Source organism: Pristiophorus japonicus, chromosome 4 (genome assembly GCF_044704955.1).
Source record: "Pristiophorus japonicus isolate sPriJap1 chromosome 4, sPriJap1.hap1, whole genome shotgun sequence".
Lineage (NCBI taxonomy): Eukaryota > Metazoa > Chordata > Chondrichthyes > Pristiophoridae > Pristiophorus > Pristiophorus japonicus.
In genome coordinates, this window is record NC_091980.1 from 295,207,938 (window position 1) to 295,228,701 (window position 20,764).

The 20,764-nt window shown below is 46.8% G+C and overlaps 1 protein-coding gene across 1 annotated transcript in view; it reads left to right on the plus strand.

Annotated features, from left to right (window-relative positions):
• The window catches only part of syndig1l (synapse differentiation inducing 1-like), a 137,018-nt gene that overhangs the window by 34,546 nt on the left and 81,708 nt on the right, over positions 1-20,764 (plus strand). Inside the window, exon 2 of the mRNA XM_070877575.1 lies at positions 10,387-10,524. Within this exon, the coding sequence (XP_070733676.1) occupies positions 10,387-10,524 (138 nt within the window). The remainder of the gene's footprint in view (positions 1-10,386; positions 10,525-20,764) is intronic.

A 20,764-nucleotide genomic window follows, 5' to 3' on the forward strand; every position in this document is an offset into this window, starting at 1 on the left:
GTGGATTCATTGGTTGTAATCTACCAAAATTCCCTGGATTCTGGGGAGGTCCCAGCGGATTGGAAAACAGCAAATGTAACGGCCCTATTTTAAAAAAATGAATCAAACAAAAAGCAGGAAACTATAGACCAGTTCAACTAATATCTATCGTTGGGAAAATGCTGGAGTCCATTATTAAGGAAGCAGTAGCAGGACATTTGGAAAAGCATAATTCAATCAAGCAGAGTCAGCATGGTTTTATGAAAGGGAAATCATGTTTGACCAATTTGCTGGAGTTCTTTGAGGATGTAGCGAGCAGGGTGGATAAGGGGGAACCAGTGGATGTGGTGTATTTGGATTTCCAGAAGGCATTCGATAAGGTGCCATCAAAACATTACTGCACAAGATAAAAGCTCACGAAGTTGGGGGAAATATATTAGCATGGATAGAGGATTGGCTAACTAACAGAATACAGAGAGTCGTGATAAATGGGTAATTTTCCAGTTGGCAAACAGTAACTAGTGGGGTGCCGCAGGGATCAGTGCTGGGGCCTCAATTATTTACAATCTATAGTAATGACTTGGATGAAGGGACCGAGTATAATTTAGCCAAGTTTGCTGATGGTACAAAGATGGGTGGGAAGCAAATTGTGAGGAGAATACAAAAAATCTGTAAAGGGATATAGACAGGCTAAATCAGTGGGGAAAAATTTGGCAAATGGAGTATAATGTGGGAAAATGTGTGGTCATGCACTTTGGCAGAAAAAATAGAAAAGGAAATTATAATTTAAATGAAGAAAAATTGCAAAGTGCTGCAGTACAGAGGGACCTTGGGGTCCTTGTGCATGAAACACAATACGTTAGTATGCAGGTATAGCAAGTAATCAGGAAGGCAAATGCAATGTTGGCCTTTATTGCAAGGGGGATAGAGTCTAAAAGCAGAGAAGTCCTGTTATAATTGTACAGAGTATTGATGAGGCCAATACAGTTTTGCATTGGAGTACTGCATAGAGTTTTGGTCTCTAATAAAGAACAGAGAGTCGCGATAATTGGTTCATTCTCTGGTTGGCAACCAGTAACTAGTGGGGTGCTGCAGGGATCAGTGCTGGGACCCCAACTATTTACAATCTATATTAACGACTTGGAAGAAGGGACTGAGTGTAACATAGTCAAGTTTACTGATGATACAAAGATGGGAGGAAAAGCAATGTGTGAAGAAGACACAAAAAATCTGCAAAAGGACATAGACAGGCTAAGTGAGTGGGCAAAAATTTGGAAGATGGAGTGTGAGTTCATGCACTTTGGCAGAAAAAAATCAAAGAGCAAGTTATTATTTAAATGGAGAAAAATTGCAAAGTGCTGCAGTACAGCAGAACCTGGGGGTACTTGTACATGAAACACAAAAGGATAGTATGCAGGTACAGCAAGTGATCAGGAAGGCTAATGGTATCTTGGTCTTTATTGCAAAGGGGATGGAGTATAAAAGTAGGGAAGTTTTGCTATAGCTATATAAGGTGTTGGTGAGGCCACACCTGGAATACTGCGTGCAGTTTTGGTTTCCATATTTATGAAAGGATATACTTGCTTTGGAGGCAGTTCAGAGAAGGTTCACTAGGTTGATTCTGGAGATGAGGGGGTTGACTTATGAGTAAAGGTTGAGTAGGTTGGGCCTCTACTCATTGGAATTCAGAAGGATGAGAGGTGAACTTATCGAAATGTATAAGATTATGAGGGGGCTTGACAAGGTGGATGTCGAGAGGATGTTTCCACTGATGGGGGATACTAGAACCAGAGGGCATAATCTTAGAATAAGGGGCCGCCCATTTAAAACTGAGATGAGGCGAAATTTCTTCTCTCAGAGGGTTGTAAATCTGTGGAATTCGCTGCCTCAGAGAGCTGTGGAAATTGGGACATTGAATAAATTTAAGACAGAAATAGACAGTTTCTTAAACGATAAGGGAATAAGGGGTTATGGGGAGTGGGCAGGGAAGTGGAGCTGAGTCTATGATCAGATCAGCCATGATCTTAATGAATGGCGGAGCAGGCTCGAGGGGCCATATGGCCTACTCCTGTTCCTATTTCTTATGTTCTTATTAAGAAAGGATATACTTGCATTGGAGGCTGTTCAGAGAAGGTTCACTAGGTTGATTCCGGAGATGAGGGAGTTGACTTATGAGGATAGGTTGAGTAAGTTGGGCCTATACTCATTGGAGTTCAGAAGAATGAGAGGTGATCTTATCGAAACATATAAGATAATGAGGGGGCTCGACAAAGTGGATGCAGGGAGGATATTTCCACTCACAGGCGAAATTAAAACTAGGGGACATAGTCTTAGAATAAGGGCGGCCCATTTAATATTGAGATGAGGAGGAATTTCTTCTCTGAGGGTTGTAAATGTATGGAATTTTCTGCCCAGAGAGCTATGGAGGCAGGGTCATTGAATATATTTAAGGTGGAAATAGAGAGATTTTTGAGCGATAAGGGAATGAAGGGTTATGGGGAGCGGGCAGGGAAATGGAGCTGAGTCCATCATCAGATCAGCCATGATCTTATTAAACGATGGAGCAAGCTCAAGGGGCCAGATGGCCTACTCCAGCTCCTATTTCTTATGTTCTTAGGTCCAAAAGAGACAGAGCATTGTGAAAACAGGCATTTTTCTACAGAAAATGAGGAAGCTAAGTACTCTATGCACAAGGCTCTTTGCACTATTGCCCCTATCATTTCTGCACTTGCGTACTTAAGAAATTTTGAAGGTGCATTTAAAATAAGATCCTGCCCGTCAACAATAAGTTTGTGAGGTGACTGACATAAAGAAATGGAGAGGTGTTCTGATCCAAATCCAACTGTTGGTCAAGGTCCTTTGATTACAACACATTAAGGGGTTAATGAGAGATCACCTTACTGTCATCTCCTTCAGTCAGTCATTCAGCTCATCCTCAGTATCAAGCATTACATCCGAACAGATCCATTAGCAATTAATTTAATGAATTTGCTAAATCCTGTGCCCCGACAGTAAGAGAGGAGTTAACCTTATGAATATTCATGACACTGGAGGAGGTTAATGTGACATTATTAATCTATTTGCTGCTTCCAGCAGCAATGCGTATAAATTTTAATTGAGATTGTTTTTCTCATCAAGGTGAGGGATGTGAATGTTACATATTTCCACTATTAGCATCAAACACTCCTCTGCCAAGCAGAATATTGGTGGGAGCCAAAGTATGGCCCCCTCTTCTTTGGTCAATGTACCTGAACCGAACTATACTGCACCAATGTTCAGCTTTTATTTTCCCGCTGCAGCCTCTCTGAATGAAATGGATGCTTCATTTAAATATAAATGAGGAGGTAGGGATATCCTGCATCTTATTTCCCAATCTACAGACATTCTTCTGTCCACTGTCTTGAATGCAGCAGTTCACATGTCGGCCTTCAATAGGAATAAATATGTGGAATCGACCCACAAAAAAGTATCGAATTAACTTTTTGCTAGATAGCTGGCTTAACATCTATTGAGAGCGGAACTGAAGATTAAATGGATAAGTGCATGTATAAACATTATAAGCTTAGATTTTGCCATCTGATACGCACAGATTATTGGCGTAAATTCGACACTCCTGATCGGAAACGTGGGCTTTTTTTCCCTGTGTTTCCACGGGCAGTGTCAGCTGTGGCTCAGCGGGTAGCACCCTCACCTGTGAGTCAGAAGGTTGTGGGTTCAAGTCCCACTCCAGAGATTTGAGCACAAAAATCTAGACTGACACTCCAGTGCAGTGCTGAGGGACCGCTGCCCTGTCGGAGATGCTGTCTTTCAGATGAGATGTTAAACCGAAGCCCCGTCTGGTCTCTCAGGTGGACGTAAAAGATCCCATGGCACTATTTCGAAAGGGAGCAGGGGAGTTATCCCTGGTGTCCTGGCCAATATTTACACAACAAAAACAGATTATCTGGTTTTTATCACAATTCTGTTTGTGGGAGCTTGCTGTGCACAAATTGGCTGCTGCATTTCCTACATTCCAAAAGTGCTTCATTGGCTGTAAAGCACTTTGAGATGGCCAGTGGTCGTGAAAGGCGCTATATAAATCTAAGTCTTTCTTTTTATGGTTAGTGAAGAATAATGATAGAGGTGCCCATCTTAAGCAGGTGGAAGCTCTAAGTACATATAACTTAGGAGGTAGGAATATCCTGCACATTGTTTCCCAATGTTCAGGCTTACAGCAATGCATTTGTAATCGCCCCGTGTCAATGGGCATCTCGGGTTTCTAAGTAATGGCAAGTGTACGGAAGGTCGGGGAAAGGACACATTAAGGTGTTTCAGCATTTTCTGCGCTGCTTTTCTCGTCTGTGTGTTGGAACTTGGGTTCTTCAGCTCCACTGAGCAGGCCACATTGTCCGCATGCCGGACACGAGACTCCCAAAGCAAGCGCTCTACTCGGAGCTCCTTCACGGCAAGCGAGCCAAAGGTGAGCAGTGGAAATATTACAAGGGCATCCTTAAAGCCCCCCTGATAAAGTGCAACATCCCCACTGACACCTGGGAGACCTTGGCAAAAGACCGTCCTAAGTGGAGGAAGTGCATCAGGGAGGGCGCTGAGCACCTCGAGTCTCATTGCTGAGAGCATGCAGAAATCAAGTGCAGGCAGCGGAAAGAGCGTGCGGCAAACCAGTCCCACCCAACCCTTCCCTCAACAACTATCTGTCCCACCTGTGACAGAGATTGTGGTTCTCGTATTGGACTGTACAGACACCTAAGAACTCATGTTAAGAGTGGAAGCAAGTCTTCCTCGATTCCGAGGGACTGCCTATGATGATGATCTTCGGCTGTGATTCTCACTCAGGGTTTGCATCTGACTGCTCTCTCCTCTCCCGCTGCACGCCAAAGATGGCAGAGGGTGCTGGGCACAGAAAACTGAAGGATAACCCTCCCTATCTGCCCCTCTCGCCGCTGCTTTCTGTGGCCACCGTGGGGAAGATAGTAGCAGGCCCCAGGATGTGATGGTAATAGCCCTGAAAGACCCCAGTGGAGGGCGAGGGCTATGCAGCAGCCTCCTCTCTCTCTCTCCAGTCTAGCCCAAAACACTTAACTGCTGTAGGCCCCAGTGGGATATTAATCTGATCTCCAAAGCGTTTCTGCCCTTTAAGGTCTCTTACTGGCTCTTCTGGCATTCCTGCTCATGCACCATTGATATTCCCATCTTCTAATAGAATCACAGGAACCTTACAGGACAGAAAGGGGCCATTCGTGCCTGTGCCAGCCCTTTGAAAGAGCGGTCCAATTTAACCCCACACGCCAGCTTTTCCCTCATAACCCTGCAAATTAATTCTCTTCAAGTACATGCCCAATTGCCTTTAGAATGTTCCTGTGGAATCTGATTCTACCACCCTTTCAGGTAACACGTTCCAGATCATACCAAGCCTCTGCATGGAAAAAATGTCTCCGCATTTTGCCTCTTTATATAAGAACATAAGAACATAAGAAATAGGAACAGGAGTAGGCGTGGAGGCATACATTCAGCCGGAGTTTGCAGAGATGAGCAAAATACCTGCAGAAATTGCAGAAATGGACACTGGGGGAAATCGCTGGAAGCTGAAGTTCAGCGAGTTCATGTGGAGCACATATACAGTTCATACACCAGGACGCCACCGATAATGGTGAAAGTGCTCCTCAATGGCATCCCAGATTCAATGGAGCTAGACACAGGTGCCAGCCAATCCCTGATGGGTATCAAACAGTTCGAAAAGTTGTGGGCATCCAAGGCCAGGAGGCCAAAATTATCGCCGATTGACGCACAGCTACGGACTTACACAAAGCAGATCATTCCGGTGCTAGGCAGCGCCACGGTAGTCGTGACCCACAAAGATTCGGAGAACAGGTTGCCACTCTGGATTATCCCAGGGGATGGTCCCGCACTACTGGGGAGGAGTTGGCTTGCTGTCATGAACTGGAAATGGGGCGATGTCAATGCAATTTCCTCTGTGGAGCGAGTATCATGCTCACAGGTCCTGGACAAATTTGACTCATTATTTCAACCCGGCATTGGCACTTTCATGGGGGCCAAGGTAGTGATTCACATAAACCCGGATGCCAGACCAGTACACCACAAGGCCAGAGCGGTGCCGTACGTGATGCGGGAAAAGATAGAAGGCGAATTGGACCGCCTGTTGAGGGAAGGCATTATCTCGCCAGTCGAATTCAGTGACTGGGCGAGCCCGATTGTGCCGGTGCTCAAGGCGGATGGGTCGGTCAGGATATGTGGCGATTACAAGGCCACCATCAATCGGGTGTCACTCCAAGACCAGTACCCGCTACCGAGAGCGGAGGACCTCTTTGCGACGCTATCCAGTGGCAAACTTTTTTCAAAATTGGACCTGACCTCAGCTTACATGACCCAGGAGCTGGCGAGTGAGTCGAAGAAGCTGACCACCATCACGACACACAAGGGGTTGTTTGAGTACAACAGATGTCCGTTCGGGATTCGCTCGGCCGCCGCGATCTTCCAACGAAATATGGAAAGCCTCCTCAAGTCGATTCCAGGGACGGTGGTTTTTCAGGACGACATCCTCATTACGGGTTATGATACTGAAGAACACCTCCACAACCTGGAGGAGGTGCTACGCAGACTGGACCAGGTAGGTCTGCGACTGAAAAAGGCGAAGTGCATCTTCCTAGCTCCAGAGGTAGAATTCCTGGGGATTAGGGTAGCAGCAGACGGGATCAGCCCTACTGCATCCAAGACGGAAGCGATCCAGATAGCACCCAGACCCCGTAACACGACGGAGCTGCGTTCGTTCCTGGGGCTCCTGAACTATTTTGGTAACTTTTTTCCCAAATTGAGCACGCTGCTAGAGCCGCTACACGTGCTCCTACGCAAAGGTCGCGAATGGGTCTGGGGGGACAGCCAGGAAAGGGCTTTTAATAGAGCGCGCAATTTGTTATGTTCCAACAATCTGTTAACGCTGTATGACCCATGTAAGAAACTTGTGTTAACGTGCGATGCGTCGTCCGATGGTGTCGGGTGTGTGTTGCAGCATGTCAATGCCAAGGGTCAGTTACAGCCAGTAGCTTATGCCTCCAGGAGTCTGTCCCAGGCAGAAAGGGGCTACGGGATGGTAGAAAAGGAGGCGCTCGCATGTGTATATGCGGTAAAGAAAATGCACCAGTACCTGTTTGGCAGGAAAGTTGAGCTGGAGACAGATCACAAACCCCTAACGTCCCTTTTGGCCGACAACAAGGCCATAAATGCAAACGAATCGGCCTGCATACAGAGGTGGGCACTCACGTTAGCTGCCTATGACTACACAATTCGGCACAGACCGGGCACCGAAAACTGCGCCGATGCACTCAGCAGGCTCCCACTAGCCACCACTGAGGGGGCTACCGAGCATGGTGCTGAGATGGTCATGGCTGTTGAAGCTTTCGGAAGCGAAGGCTCACCCGTGACAGCCCGTCAGATTAAAGTCTGGACAAATAGAGACCTGCCATTGTCTCTAGTCAAGAAATGTGTCCTGAATGGGGACTGGGCAGCCACGTACAGGGCATGCCCGAGGAATTTAAACCATTTCACAGGCGCAAGGATGAACTCTCGATTCAGGCCGATTGCCTACTGCGGGGAAACCGCGTAGTCATGCCCCAGATGGGCAGAGAGGTGTTCATCAGAGAACTCCACAATGGGCACCCGGGCATTGTCACGATGAAGGCAATTGCCAGGTCACACGTTTGGTGGCCAGGGATAGACGCAGATCTGGAACTTTGTGTTCGCAGGTGCAACACGTGTGCCCAGCTGGGCCATGCGCCCAGGGAAGCCCCCCTTAGCCCCTGGCCATGGCGGGCCAAGCCTTGGTCACGCATCCATGTGGACTACACAGGTCCTTTCATGGGGAAAATGTTTTTGGTTGTAGTAGACGCCTACTCCAAATGGATCGAGTGTGATATTTTAAATTCAAGCACATCCTCTGCCACGGTAGAAAGTCTACGAGCAATGTTCGCCGCCCACGGTCTACCGGATGTCTTGGTCAGCGACAATGGCCCGTGCTTCACAAGCACTGAATTCCAGGACTTCATGGCAGGCAATGGAATTAACCATGTTAGAACGGCACCGTTCAAGCCGGCCTCAAACGGCCAGGCAGGACGAGCAGTGCAGATAATCAAACAGGGGATGCTCAGATTCCAAGGGGGTTCCCTACAAACCCGCTTATCACGCCTCCTGTTTGCCTATAGATCCCGACCACACTTGCTCACAGGGGTTTCACCCGCAGAGCTACTAATGGAAAGGACGCTCAAAACCCGATTATCCCTTATACACCCCACCATGAAAGAAATTGTTGAGAGCAGGCGCCAGTCACAATATCACTACCATGACAGGAATGCGAGGGCGCGATGTATTGATGTAAATGATCCTGTTTTTGTCCTCAACTTCGCTGCAGGGCCCAAATGGCTCACAGGCACTGTGGTTGCCAAAGAGGGAAATAGGATTCTGGTAGTTAAACTTACATGGACAAATCTGCCGCAAACATGTGGATCAAACAAAAAGGAGGTTTAGCAACCCCATAAAAGAAGCAGAGGAAGAACACGATATAGAGTTCACTCCACCACAGGTGACCGAACACCGGAACCAAAGGGAGGAGAGCCCAGTCACTGTGGGCAGTCCGGACAGGCCTGAGGCACCGCAAACAGCAGACACTCAGGCCAGCGCCCAACAACCGGAGCCCCAACTCAGGCGCTCTACAAGGGAGCGTAAACCGCCAGAGAGACTCAACCTGTGATCCCAATAAGACTTTGTGGGGGGAGGTGATGTCATGTATTCAACCAGCATTGTAACCCATGTATAATCTGACCCAAGTTGTACACCGTGAGAACACTGACCACTAGGTGGGAGACACTCCTAACCTGGACCTTCAGGTATAAAAGGGGAAGCTCCACCCACCTTCATCACTTGAGTGCTAAGGAATAAAGGACAGGTCACAGACTGACCTTCTCTCAAGCATGGGCCTCGTGTGCATTTATACTGTGTAGTAAGGACGTATCATGTCGGCCGGATTATTGTGCTCCCCCGGGTTTAGCCGGGCCACCAACAGGCAGCTTGGCATCCTCTCTTGGGTGCCAGGCCGCTGGCCCGGCCAAAACCCTCCCCGGTGGCCCAGTGGCCAATCCTAAATATTCACCGATTCTCTCCCCTTTAAAGGAGGGGAGATACGTGGTAACGCAGACACACAATGACATCACCACCGCTCCGCTGCTGAGTGACAGCGGCGGAGAATCCATCCTGCCTCCACTTCCCGCCCCTCACCAACACTTACCGTCGCACATCCGCCCCCTTTATGACCGACTTCTGGTCCGCTTCAAAAAAAAAAGACAAAGAGCTGAATTTCAGGAAAGAGGCGACCTCACACTTTGAAAAAGTTAGGTGCGCCGGGTTTCTGGCGGGGCTGAATTTCGGCCCCAGAGAATCTTACAGCACGAAAGGTGACCATTTGAAAGAGTTATCCAGTTAATCCTGCTCCCCTGCTCTTCCCCATAGCCCTGCAATTGGTTTTCCTTCTCAAGTGTGTGTCCAATTCCCTTTTGAAAGTTATTACTGAATCTGCTTTCACCGCCCTTCAGGCAGTGCATTCCAAATCGTAAAAAAACTCGTTCCCTGATTCTCTGTACACAGACAGACAAATAGCCACCCCCACAGAGAGAGAGTGATATTGCAGTAAGTGACGAGTTTTCAAAGGATTTAAGAAATGCACAGAAATCATTCAGTATAATGAAAGAGAGAGAGAAAATGGGAGGGAGGGCTCTTTATTTTGTGCTACACATACGCACACGCACATGCACACAGACACACAGACAGACAGACAGACAGACACACACACACACACACACACACACATACTCACAGACAGACACACCCTCTCACACTCACACTCACACAGACACACTCTCACACAGACACACATACACACACACTCACAGACAGACACACTCTCACACACAGACAGACACTCTCACACACAGACACACACAGACAGACACACTCTCACACACACACACACACACAGACACACTCTCACACACACACACAGATACACTCTCACACAGACACAGACACACACACACACTCACACAGGCACACTCTCACACTCAGACAGACACACTCACACAGACACACACCCTTACACACACCCTCACACACACACACACACACCCTCTTATATACACACACACACACACACATATCCCCAACGCCATGGCCTATATTTTCTTCCCTGCCAGCATTTCTCTTCATTGTGTGATCTGATGAGATTACTGGAAATGTTTTCCTAATGGCTTTGGTAATTCAGTCTTTATCTACTTGTGTACCATTAATGAAAATCAGTGCTGAGCTGCTGCTGATGGATTCAATCATTCTTCTTCTGCTCCTCCCCAGAGCGACTGCTCAAGTGACAGTGACAGCGAGGACAACTTCATTATGATCCCTCCGCGTGACCACCTGGGACTGGCCATCTTCTCCATGCTGTGCTGTTTCTGGCCTCTGGGCATTGCCGCTTTCTACTTCTCCCAAGGGGTAAGACTCACGTGTCTTCATTATTCTGCGTGACCCACGAGCACGATATCGCATGTGTGCGTGTGCGATGGTATGTGTGTTGATGTGAGCATGTGTTGTGACAGACGTGTTGTTTGCTGAGTACTGGCGTGGAGGATCCGGTTTACGGAGGAGCTGGGATAAGAATGCATGCACAGGTATAGGGAGCACTCCTGTATCGCGCCTACTTAACCATCCTGCACAGTGTCAGCCGTGGCTCAGTGGGTCGCAATCTCTGAGTCAGAAGGTTGTGGGTTCAAGTCTCACTCTAGAGACGAGCAAAAAATCTCGGCTAACACTCCCAGTGTAGTGCTGAAGGAGTGCTGCACTGCCGGAGGTGCCGTCTTTCAGATGAGACGTTAAACCAGGGCCCCATTTGCTATCTTCGGTGAATATAAAAGATCCCATGACATTATTTTGAAGAAGATCAGGGGAGTTCTCCCTGGTGCCTTGGCTAACATTTCTACCTCAACCAACACCACGTAAAAATAACCCCAGATCTTCTGGTCATTATCAAATTGCTGTTTGTGAGCCTTTGCTATGCGAAAATTGTCTGCCGTGTTTCCTACATTACAACAGCGATTACACTTGCCGAAAGTGCCTGTAAAGCACCTTGGCACTTTCTGAGATCATGAGCGCAATATAAATGTCTTTGTTCTTTTTCCTTACGCAAGGCAGAACAGTGAATGTTGACATTGGGTCACATCTTTTGAGAGTCAGCGCACTGTGAGATACGCAGTGGTTGTGGTGGTACACTGGTTATGTTACTGGACTCGGAATCCAAGGCCTGCAGTGGTAATCCACAGGCAGTAGCCGGAATTTTACCGGCAATGAGGGAACGGGATCGGCGGCAGGCCAGCTGTGAAATTTGAAATGATTGTCAGCGGGTTGGGACGCTGCTGTTAAATGCCTCACTAGTCTCCCAGGGGTCGGGTCTGTCAGCGCTAAACAGACCCGACACCAAGTGGCGGGGGAGGCACTTTAGATTATTAAGAGCTTGTTAACAGGCACTGAAAAACTATTTGAAGCTCACCTTTAGATTTTAATAGTTTGCCAATGGCTTCCCCGCTGCTCGGGGATTACTTGAGGTCAGGAGGTCGGGTGTTGTGTTAGCGTGGGATGATTTCTTAACTTGACAGCTACAAATTTTCTATAAAAGCTCCAATTTCATAGGCGTTCTTATCTATCTAATCCTAGCCAGAAAATCACCTGCAATGGCTTCTCTTCCCACTCTCTCATCGTTACCTCTGGTGTCCCCCAAGGATCTAGCCTTGGTCCCCTCCTATTTCTCATCTATATGCTGCCCCTTGGCGACATCATCTAAAAACACGGTGTCAGTTTCCACATGTATACTGACGACACCCAGCTCTACCTCACCACCACTTCTCTCGACCCCTCCATGGTCCCTAAATTGTCAGACTGCTTGTCCGACATCCAGTATTGGGTGAGCAGAACTTTTCTCTTTAAATATTGGGGAAGCCATTGTCTTTAGTCCACACCACAAACTGCGTTCCCCAACCATTGACTCCATCCCTCTCCCGAGCATCTATCTGAGACTGAACATGACTGTTCGCAACATATTTGACCCTGAAATAAGCTTCCTGCCATATATCTGCAGCATAACTAAAATTGTAATGTCTGTAAGCTTGTAATGATTGTAGCGCCACACTGTCGATGTGGACATATTGTGTACTGCAGCTGCATAGTTAATCATTAAACAACAGGCAGCTTTCCGGAGAGTTCCGAGAGAGCAGCCTGTATGTTAGGAAGCTGTGTGTGCTGTGCTATGTGAAGATATCACATTTGGCGACCGAGGATGAGATTTTTCGAATGATTTAAAGCTTAATTTTTGTTGGTGAAGGATTCAGCCAGCCGACAGAAGACTTTGGAAGTTTCTGTCTTTGAAAAAAGCTACAAAATCCGAGGTAAAATACAGCACACGGTGTGAACAGCTAGAGATTAAAAATGGCAGGTGTATTGGGACATTTGGGTGAATATGGACACGACCGGAAACGTTTTAAAGCGTATGTGGATCGGCTAGAAATGTTTTTCACTGCAAATAACATAATCGAAGTTCCAGACAACGCAGTCCAGAACCAGGCTGTGTTGGAACGTAAGAAAGCGATCTTCTTATCAGTGGCAGGTCCGGCATTGTATGACACCCTTGTAAATCTGTTTGTGCCTGACGAGCCAAAGTACACAACGCTTAAAGAGATTTTAATGAAGCTGGAGCAGCACTATAACCCCAAACCATTAGAAATTGCTGAAAGCTATCGTTTCGGGATTCGGAATCAAAAAGCGGATGAAGGTATCGCTGATTACATCATAGCATTAAAAAAGCTATCGATGCACTGTAATTTTGGAAACTTTCAAAACCGAGCATTACGGGATCATTTTGTTTGTGGGATGAAAAATGATGCGATCAGAAGGAAGTTATTGACGACAGATGACTTAAATTTTGAGATTGCTTGTCAGACAGCGAGGTCGATGGGCATGGTCGAACAATATTCCCGATAATTAAATAATAATTACAGTCGTCAGTCAACCGAGGTAAATCACCTGCAGGTTCAAAGTAAAAGACGGCCATGGCCGAAAGTCTCAAGAACTGGAAATTCTACCAGAGCGTCGAAGTCGTGCTATAGATGCCTGGGACAACACATTGCTCAAAGTTGTCCATATGTGAAGGCAGAATGTTTCTTCTACAGAAAGACTGGGCATCTGGCGAAGGCATGCCGACTGAAGGGTAAACCAGTTTTTAAAGCTATGAGTCCAGCGTTCAAAGCTATGAGTAGAAATCCAAAGAGACTACATAGCATGGAAGAACAACAACAGGACGAGGAGATGTTAGAGTTACACATCATCAGGAGCACGAGGTTAACGGACAGCGATTCGTAAAGCATCAAAATCCACATAGATGTTGCGGGATTCAAGATACCAATGGAAATTGACATGGGTGCCTCCGTGAGTATAGTACCGGAGTCACTGTACTGCGACAAATTGCGTGATTTCCAACTGGAGAAATCCAAGATAGAGCTGCGAGGCTACTCGGGAGAGAAAATTCCTGTAGTAGGCCGTATCACCGTACCGGTGAAATATAAAGATCAATTTCAGAACTTGCCTCTAATAATAGTGAAAGGAGACAAGTCTGCTTTACTAGGAAGAAATTGGTTGAGCTCACTGAAGCTGGATTGGAGTAAGATTTTCTGTGTGGAAGCGAGATTTTCATCAACGGATGAGGTTATCAAGAAGTATCCGAAGGTGTTCTGTGAAACGGGCAATCCGATCCAAGGCTTCAAGGCGAGTGTCAGGGTACAGAAGGACGCTAGATCGGTTTACTACAAGCCACATTCTATATCACATGCACTCAAGGAGAAAGTTGAGCAAGAACTCAAAAGACTAGAGACTGAGAACATTATTTGTAAGATAGATCGATGTAATTGGGTTACACCCATTGTTGTTGTACCTAAGTCTGATGGTAAGATAAGATTGTGTGTGATTATAAGGTAACTGGAAACCAGATTCTAGAGGGTAATGTCCCCAATACATTGCCGAATATAGATTTGTTCACAACACTGACAGGTGGTCAGATCTTCTCAAAGTTGGATCTTACAAATGCCTACTTACAGCTTGAACTAGATGAGGAGTCCAAGTCATGTTTGATTATAAATACTCATCTAGGCCGATATCAATTTAATAGGTTACCGTTTGGAATGTCTTCCGCCCCTGCCATATTCCAAGGGGTGATGAAGCAGATTTTGCAAGGTATTGAAGGGGTAGTATGTTATTTGGATGACATACTAATTTCAGCACCAAATAGGCAAATTCATAATAACATATTGAATGAAGTCCTCAAACGACTAGAGAAGCACAGAGTACGAGTGTCTGCTCGTAAGTGTGAGTTATTTAAAAACTCAGTAGAGTACTTAGGGTACAGAGTAGACAAAGATGGGTTACATCCAACCATGGAAAAATTGGATGCAATTAGAAATGCACCCACTCCCAGGAATGTCACTGAACTTCGTTCATTCTTGGGTCTTTTGAACTATTATGGGAAGTTCCTACCAAATTTGGCTACAGTATTACATCCACTGAATGAACTTTTGAAAAAACAGGTCCAGTGGAAGTGGTCAAAAGAATGCGATACAGCATTCAAGGAGTGTAAAAACAAATTGGTAGAGAGCACCATATTAGTTCACTATGACATAGCTAAGGAGATTAAACTAGCATGTGATGCCTCGCCGTATGGAGTTGGGGCAGTAATCTCTCATGTATTAAGTAAAGGGGAGGAGAGACCAATTGCTTTTGCTTCACGCACTCTCAGTGCCAGTGAGAAAAATAATGCACAAATTGAAAGGGAAGCTTTGACATTAATTTTTGGGGGTCAAGCGTTTCACAAATACTTGTATGGTCATAAATTTACCATCGTTACGGACCATAAGCCCCTAACAGCAATCCTCCATCCAAAGTTCCCAGTTCCAACATTAGCTGCAGCCCGAATGCAGAGATGGACTTTGATTTTGTCAGCATATACATATGATATTGAATACAGACGATCAGCTGATCACAGTAATGCTGATGCAATGTCTAGATTGCCTTCCCCTTCACAGGTTACACCTGATAGGGAAGAAGTGTTTTATTTTTCATACATTGATGAACTGCCAGTCACAGCTGAAGAGACACAATTAAGACAAAAAGAGAACCATGATAAAGGGAGAGTACAAGAGAGAAGAGTGAAATTAAACCAGAAGGTGAGAGTGAAGAACCATCACGATAAATGGTTAAAGTGGTTACCTGGAAGAGTGGTGAAGATATGTGGTCCTCGCACGTATTTGGTAAAAATGTTTGATAATGGACAGGTTAGGTTTGTTCATATTTTAACTACAGACATGGAAGGAGTTGAAGGTGGGAATGATTCAATTATTTCTGACTCATCAGATAGTTTTGATACACCAGTAGCAAATCCTAAATCCAATGTACTGGAAACAAATCCAGGAGAGAATCAGAATGAAAGTCTGAGTCCGAGTCAGGAAAACAAAGAGCCTGAAGTTAGAGTGAGTTCAAATGAAAATCAAGGAAATTCCATGGAGGAAAACGTTTCTCAGGATGAGCCTCAAATGAGTGTGAAATCGACACCATGTTTGGAAGGTTCTGTTCGAGAGCGAAGGTATCCTCTTCGAAACAGAAAACAAGTGGTAAAGTTAAATTTGTAAATATGTATAAAAATGAAAGTTATTTATGATGTTTGTTATGATGGCTTTTTCATTAAGGAGGGAGAAGTGTAATGTCTGCAAGCTTGTAATGATTGTAGCTCCACACTGTGGATGTGGACGTATTGTGTACTGCAGCTGCATAGTTAATCATTAAACAACAGACAGCTTTCTGGAGAGTTCCGAGAGAGCAGCCTGCATGTTAGGAAGCTGTGTGTGCTGTGCTATGTGAAGATATCACAAAAAACACATATTTCCACCTCCATAATATTGCCCGTCTCTGCCCCTGCCTCAGCTCATCTGCTGCTGAAACCCTCATCCATGCCTTTGTTACCTCTAGACTTGACTACTGCAACGCACTCCTGGCTGGCCTCCCACATGCTACCCTGCGTAAACTTGAGGTCATCCAAAACTCTGCAGCCCGTGTCCTAACTCGCAACAAATCCCGTTCACCCATCACCCCTGTGTTCGCCGACTTACATTGGCTCCCGGTTAAGCAACGCCTCACTTTCAAAATTCTCATCCTTGTTTACAAATCTCTCCGTGGCCTCGGCCCCTCCCTATCTCTGTAATCTCCTCCAGCCCCACAACCCCCTGAGATCTCTGCGCTCCTCTAATTGTGCCCTCTTGAGCATTCCTGATTATAATCGCTCCACCATCGGTGGCCGTGCCTTCAGCTGCCTCGGCTCAAGTTCTGGAACTCCCTCCTAAACTTCTCTGCCTCTCTACCTCTTTTTTCCTTTAATACCCTCCTTAAAACCTACCTCTTTGACTAAGCTTTTGGTCATTTGCCGTAATTTCTTATGTGGCTCGGTGTCAAATTTATTTGTTTTGTCTTAAAACGTAATCCTTTTGTGAAGCACCTTGGGACATTTTACTACATTAATTAAAGGTGCTATAAAAATACAAATTGTTGTTGTGTTGACTTCCCAAGGTTAAAAGCTGTTGCTTTCTGCATTTGGAAGACAGATTGAGCTTTATGCAGGTTGCAAGTGTTTGGAGTAATCTCTCTATCCAGTGTCTCCTCATTGGAACAACCGCTCACCATTGACAGATCGCTTCTGTCATCTCAACCTCACCTGCCATCTATTCCATCAGCATCGGTGCCCTTGAAAAAAATCTCACCTTTGTCCTCAGAATCCCACCACGATCAGCCCCAACACCAGCAGCACCAGGCATACCAGCAGCACCAACAACAACACTAACCTTTTGCGCAATCAACTGATGCGACACAGGACACAGGGCATCAGCTTCCGACCACATTGCTGCCCGGGATGATCTCACCATGGCCAGATTTACTTCATTTGATGCTGTACACCCCACCCACATGATGCACCAGGTTGGCACCACCCCACACGTGGTCCCTTTAAGGAAAACATCTGGTGACGGCATCATTAAATGATGTCATCAGACCCACTTCCTTTTAATTGGCCGGAACCTCGCTGGGCGAGCTGAAGCCCAACCATCATAAAATCACTTCTGCAGAGCGAGCATGGGACTGGGACCTTGCTACAGACCCCAGCCGCAGCAAACCCACCTCAGTCGGCAAAATGGCGTCCAGTGATTTCAAACCCCACCACGGCACCGGGAATGAATCAAAAACAATTTTAAAGGCTGGCAGCGAACTAGGGCAGTGTAGATCTGGCCGGTGAGTGTCAGAGCCCTGAGCTTGTAGCCATTATGGTTTAAATAAATAGGTGACTGCAGGAGAGCAGTTAGGAGAGGGAGAAACTAAAACCAATGAAAGAAAACAGCCACAAGAGGGAAGAGGAGCAGGATTCCAGACCATTCAGTCAAAGCAGCTGGCACTGAGATTAGTCAGAGAGCTTAACCGTCGGTGAAATTCAGAGTTGAAATAATAGATGTGTCTGCCAGAGGAGAGCAGAAACGGCAGCGCTGCAGGCAGGGAAAACGGAAGGAAGAAACGGAAAGATCAAATGTGAAAATATACAGAAAGAAAATAGGAAAGAGAAAGCGAGAGATGGGTATCTGAAATGTCCACCATTCCTGGAAACAACTGGTTCTCAGATGGATTAGCATTTTTTTATGGTTCATTCTGTAATGTATTTGCTGCATGGGTTCTTTGCTTAAGAATTCATAGCAACACGTTACTACTAAGAACTAGTTAGTTTATGAGCAAAGGTTTAACAATCACACTACACATTACCAGTTCATCCACCAGGCTCACGACCACCTGCCCCATCGTGAATCCCCTGAACCCAACGTTGAGAAGATCAACGTGGAAATGCAAAGCAACTAGACAGGATATTGATAACTGGGAATTTCAAGATCTCAGGAAGAAAGCTAACACTAGGATGGTTGCAAGGGCTCCAAGGAAACGCAAGAGAACACGGGAAGATAGAGGTCAGGAAGCCTGGACTACACTCCCCAAAAACAGAAATTCCCCAAGACGGTCTCCGGAGTCAAGGAAGAATATAAAAAATGGGCATAGCGGGCTAGACTTTCCACTCATGATTGCCGAGCTATTGCCCATCTATCGCCCATATAAGCAGGCTATCGCCCATTTTTGCTGAAAAGTGTAAAGGTGGGCCAGAACATCGCCCATTAATCGCCGGCCCAACTTTCGGCACACATGAATGTGCTGCATCGCCTAGCCTAAGGCTATCGCCGAGATGATCACCGACCGCAACTTCCGCCATATCGCCCACACATCGCCGGCAAGATCGCTGGAGAAAAGCTGCTCTCACCTGACCTTAAGTCACCACTATTCGCCAGTACTCGGCCCTACGGATGCCATTTTGAACATTGGAGGATCTGAAAGGCTGCTTCAACAAGTGCTTATGAGGAGAATCAATTTGTGAGTGATTTTAAGGGCCTTTTTGACTTGGCAATCACCTAATCACATTTGTATCTGTTGAGGACAGATTTAGGGCATTTATACCAATTTATAGTGATGGGGCCTGTAATTTCTGTACCAGTATTGGTCACTAATCACATGCTGCAGACTGAAGATGAGAGAAGGTATATTGAAGAGCATTATGTGCCCAATCAAAGGAGGGAGGAGACCTTACAACCAATGCATTTACAGGGAAAAGCGATCATACCTGAACTTGTCCTATAACACGTGCCTTAGGAGGCTGCGCTTCCGAAAGGAGGTCATCAGTGAGATATGCCAGCTCATCAAGGGTGATCTGCAGCCTACCAGCACCATCAGGACTGTACTGCCCATTGTGGTTAAGGTTACTGCGGCACGTTCCTTCTCTGCATCAGGCTCCTTTCAGGCCTCAGCGGCGACATTTGCGGTATCTCTCAGCTCACCACATATTGCTCCATTCGACAGGTGACTGAAGCCCTTTACGCTCGCCGGATGGAATTTATAAACTTCCCTGTGACCAGGGAGGGCTTTGGGTTTCTCGAGAATAGCAAACTTTCCCAAGGTGCAGGGAGCAATAGACTGCACTCACATCGCCCTTTACAGACTGCGGAGGTGTTTCGGAACCGAAAGGGATTCCACTCTCTGAATGTGCAGCTCATTGTCGACCACAACCAAATAATCATGGCAGTAAATATAAATTTGCCAGGCAGCATCCATGATGCGCACATCATGCATGAGAGCACTGTCTCTGACCTGTTTAACAGTCAGCCACAAGGTCACAGTTGGATGCTGGGGGATAAAGGATATGGCCTTGCCAGCTGGCTCATGACCCCCCTTGTTTAAACCCCAGATGGAAGCCGAGATGCACTACAATGAAAACCATGTCGTGGAAAAGACAATTGGAGTTCTTAAGCAGCACTTCAGATGTCTGGACCACTCAGGAGGCAACCTACAATACCACCCTGAGCAGGTCGCTGAGTTTATTGTGATGTGCTGCATGTTGCATAACCTAGCGATAAGGAGAGGACAACAATTGCCAGATGGGACCGCTGGTCCACCTCAGGAGAGGGGAGGCGGAAGACAAGGACCTCGGAATGGACAATCAGCCTGGCGATGAACCCACGCCCCCACGCTCCCGCCCCCCCGCAAGACTGGAAAAGCCCCGTGGGAGTTACTCAGCTGCAAATTTCTTGCGTTAGCAGTTCATAAATGAACGCTTTGCGTGAACTTACATTGGTGACAGTTACAGTTGCTTTAAGTTTCATCATTGCCTCGGCTGGCCTGGCCATGGCCATTGTTTCCAACCATTATATTCATGTTTTACCTTACATTATTAAAAGACACTTCAGGACAATTGTAAAATTAAATAAATTAATTTAATAATGGAATAGAAATTTTGAGAATATATAATACACCCCCTCCCCACCCCCCACCCTGAACATTCAACAATATTTTCAAAACAACACAACAGAACAATTAATAACAAGTAACAACCCCCCCACCCCCCCCGCAACTTCCCTACCTGCGGCCACACTTCCCTCCAGATCCTTTACCCCTCCGTGTTGTAACCCCCCCCCCCCCCCGTTTTAATCCCCGAGTAATGGGACCAATACATCTTGCAGCAGGGGACCTCAAGGCCTGCTGCTGTGGGGGCGGGGTTGACATTGGCAGCAGCCCCTCAGTGGCAGGAGGAGAAGGAAGTTCTTCCTCCTGACCCGCATCTGTCCGGGTGGTTGATGGGACGGCACCTTGGGGTGCAGTGCCGTCTCCCGACACTATCGCATACTGCAAGGCATGGACGGCGGCGGTCGTTTGGCCCATTGCCACAACTCTGCGCTCCATACCCTCCGATATTCGGGCGGACATTGCGGCAATGTTCCCGGTCAACCCACCAATCGCCTGGAGGAGCCCTCAACCGATGTCGACGCTCTCCCTGGACAGTGTGACCATGTCCTCATCAGGATTTGCCCATCGCAGCACGTGCCTACCTCGCTGACTCAACCTCCACGGGGTCGGCGTGGGCACTGTACGCCTTGGAGTCGCCTGCTGCAAGCCGCTTGGCCCCGCTACTTCATCCGTCAATGACGACGTGGCCACAGGATCATCGTCTTCAGTGGTCTCCTCCTCCTCCTCTCCTTCCGTGCTGTCCTCTGCACCCATGGTGATGACCACCTGTAAG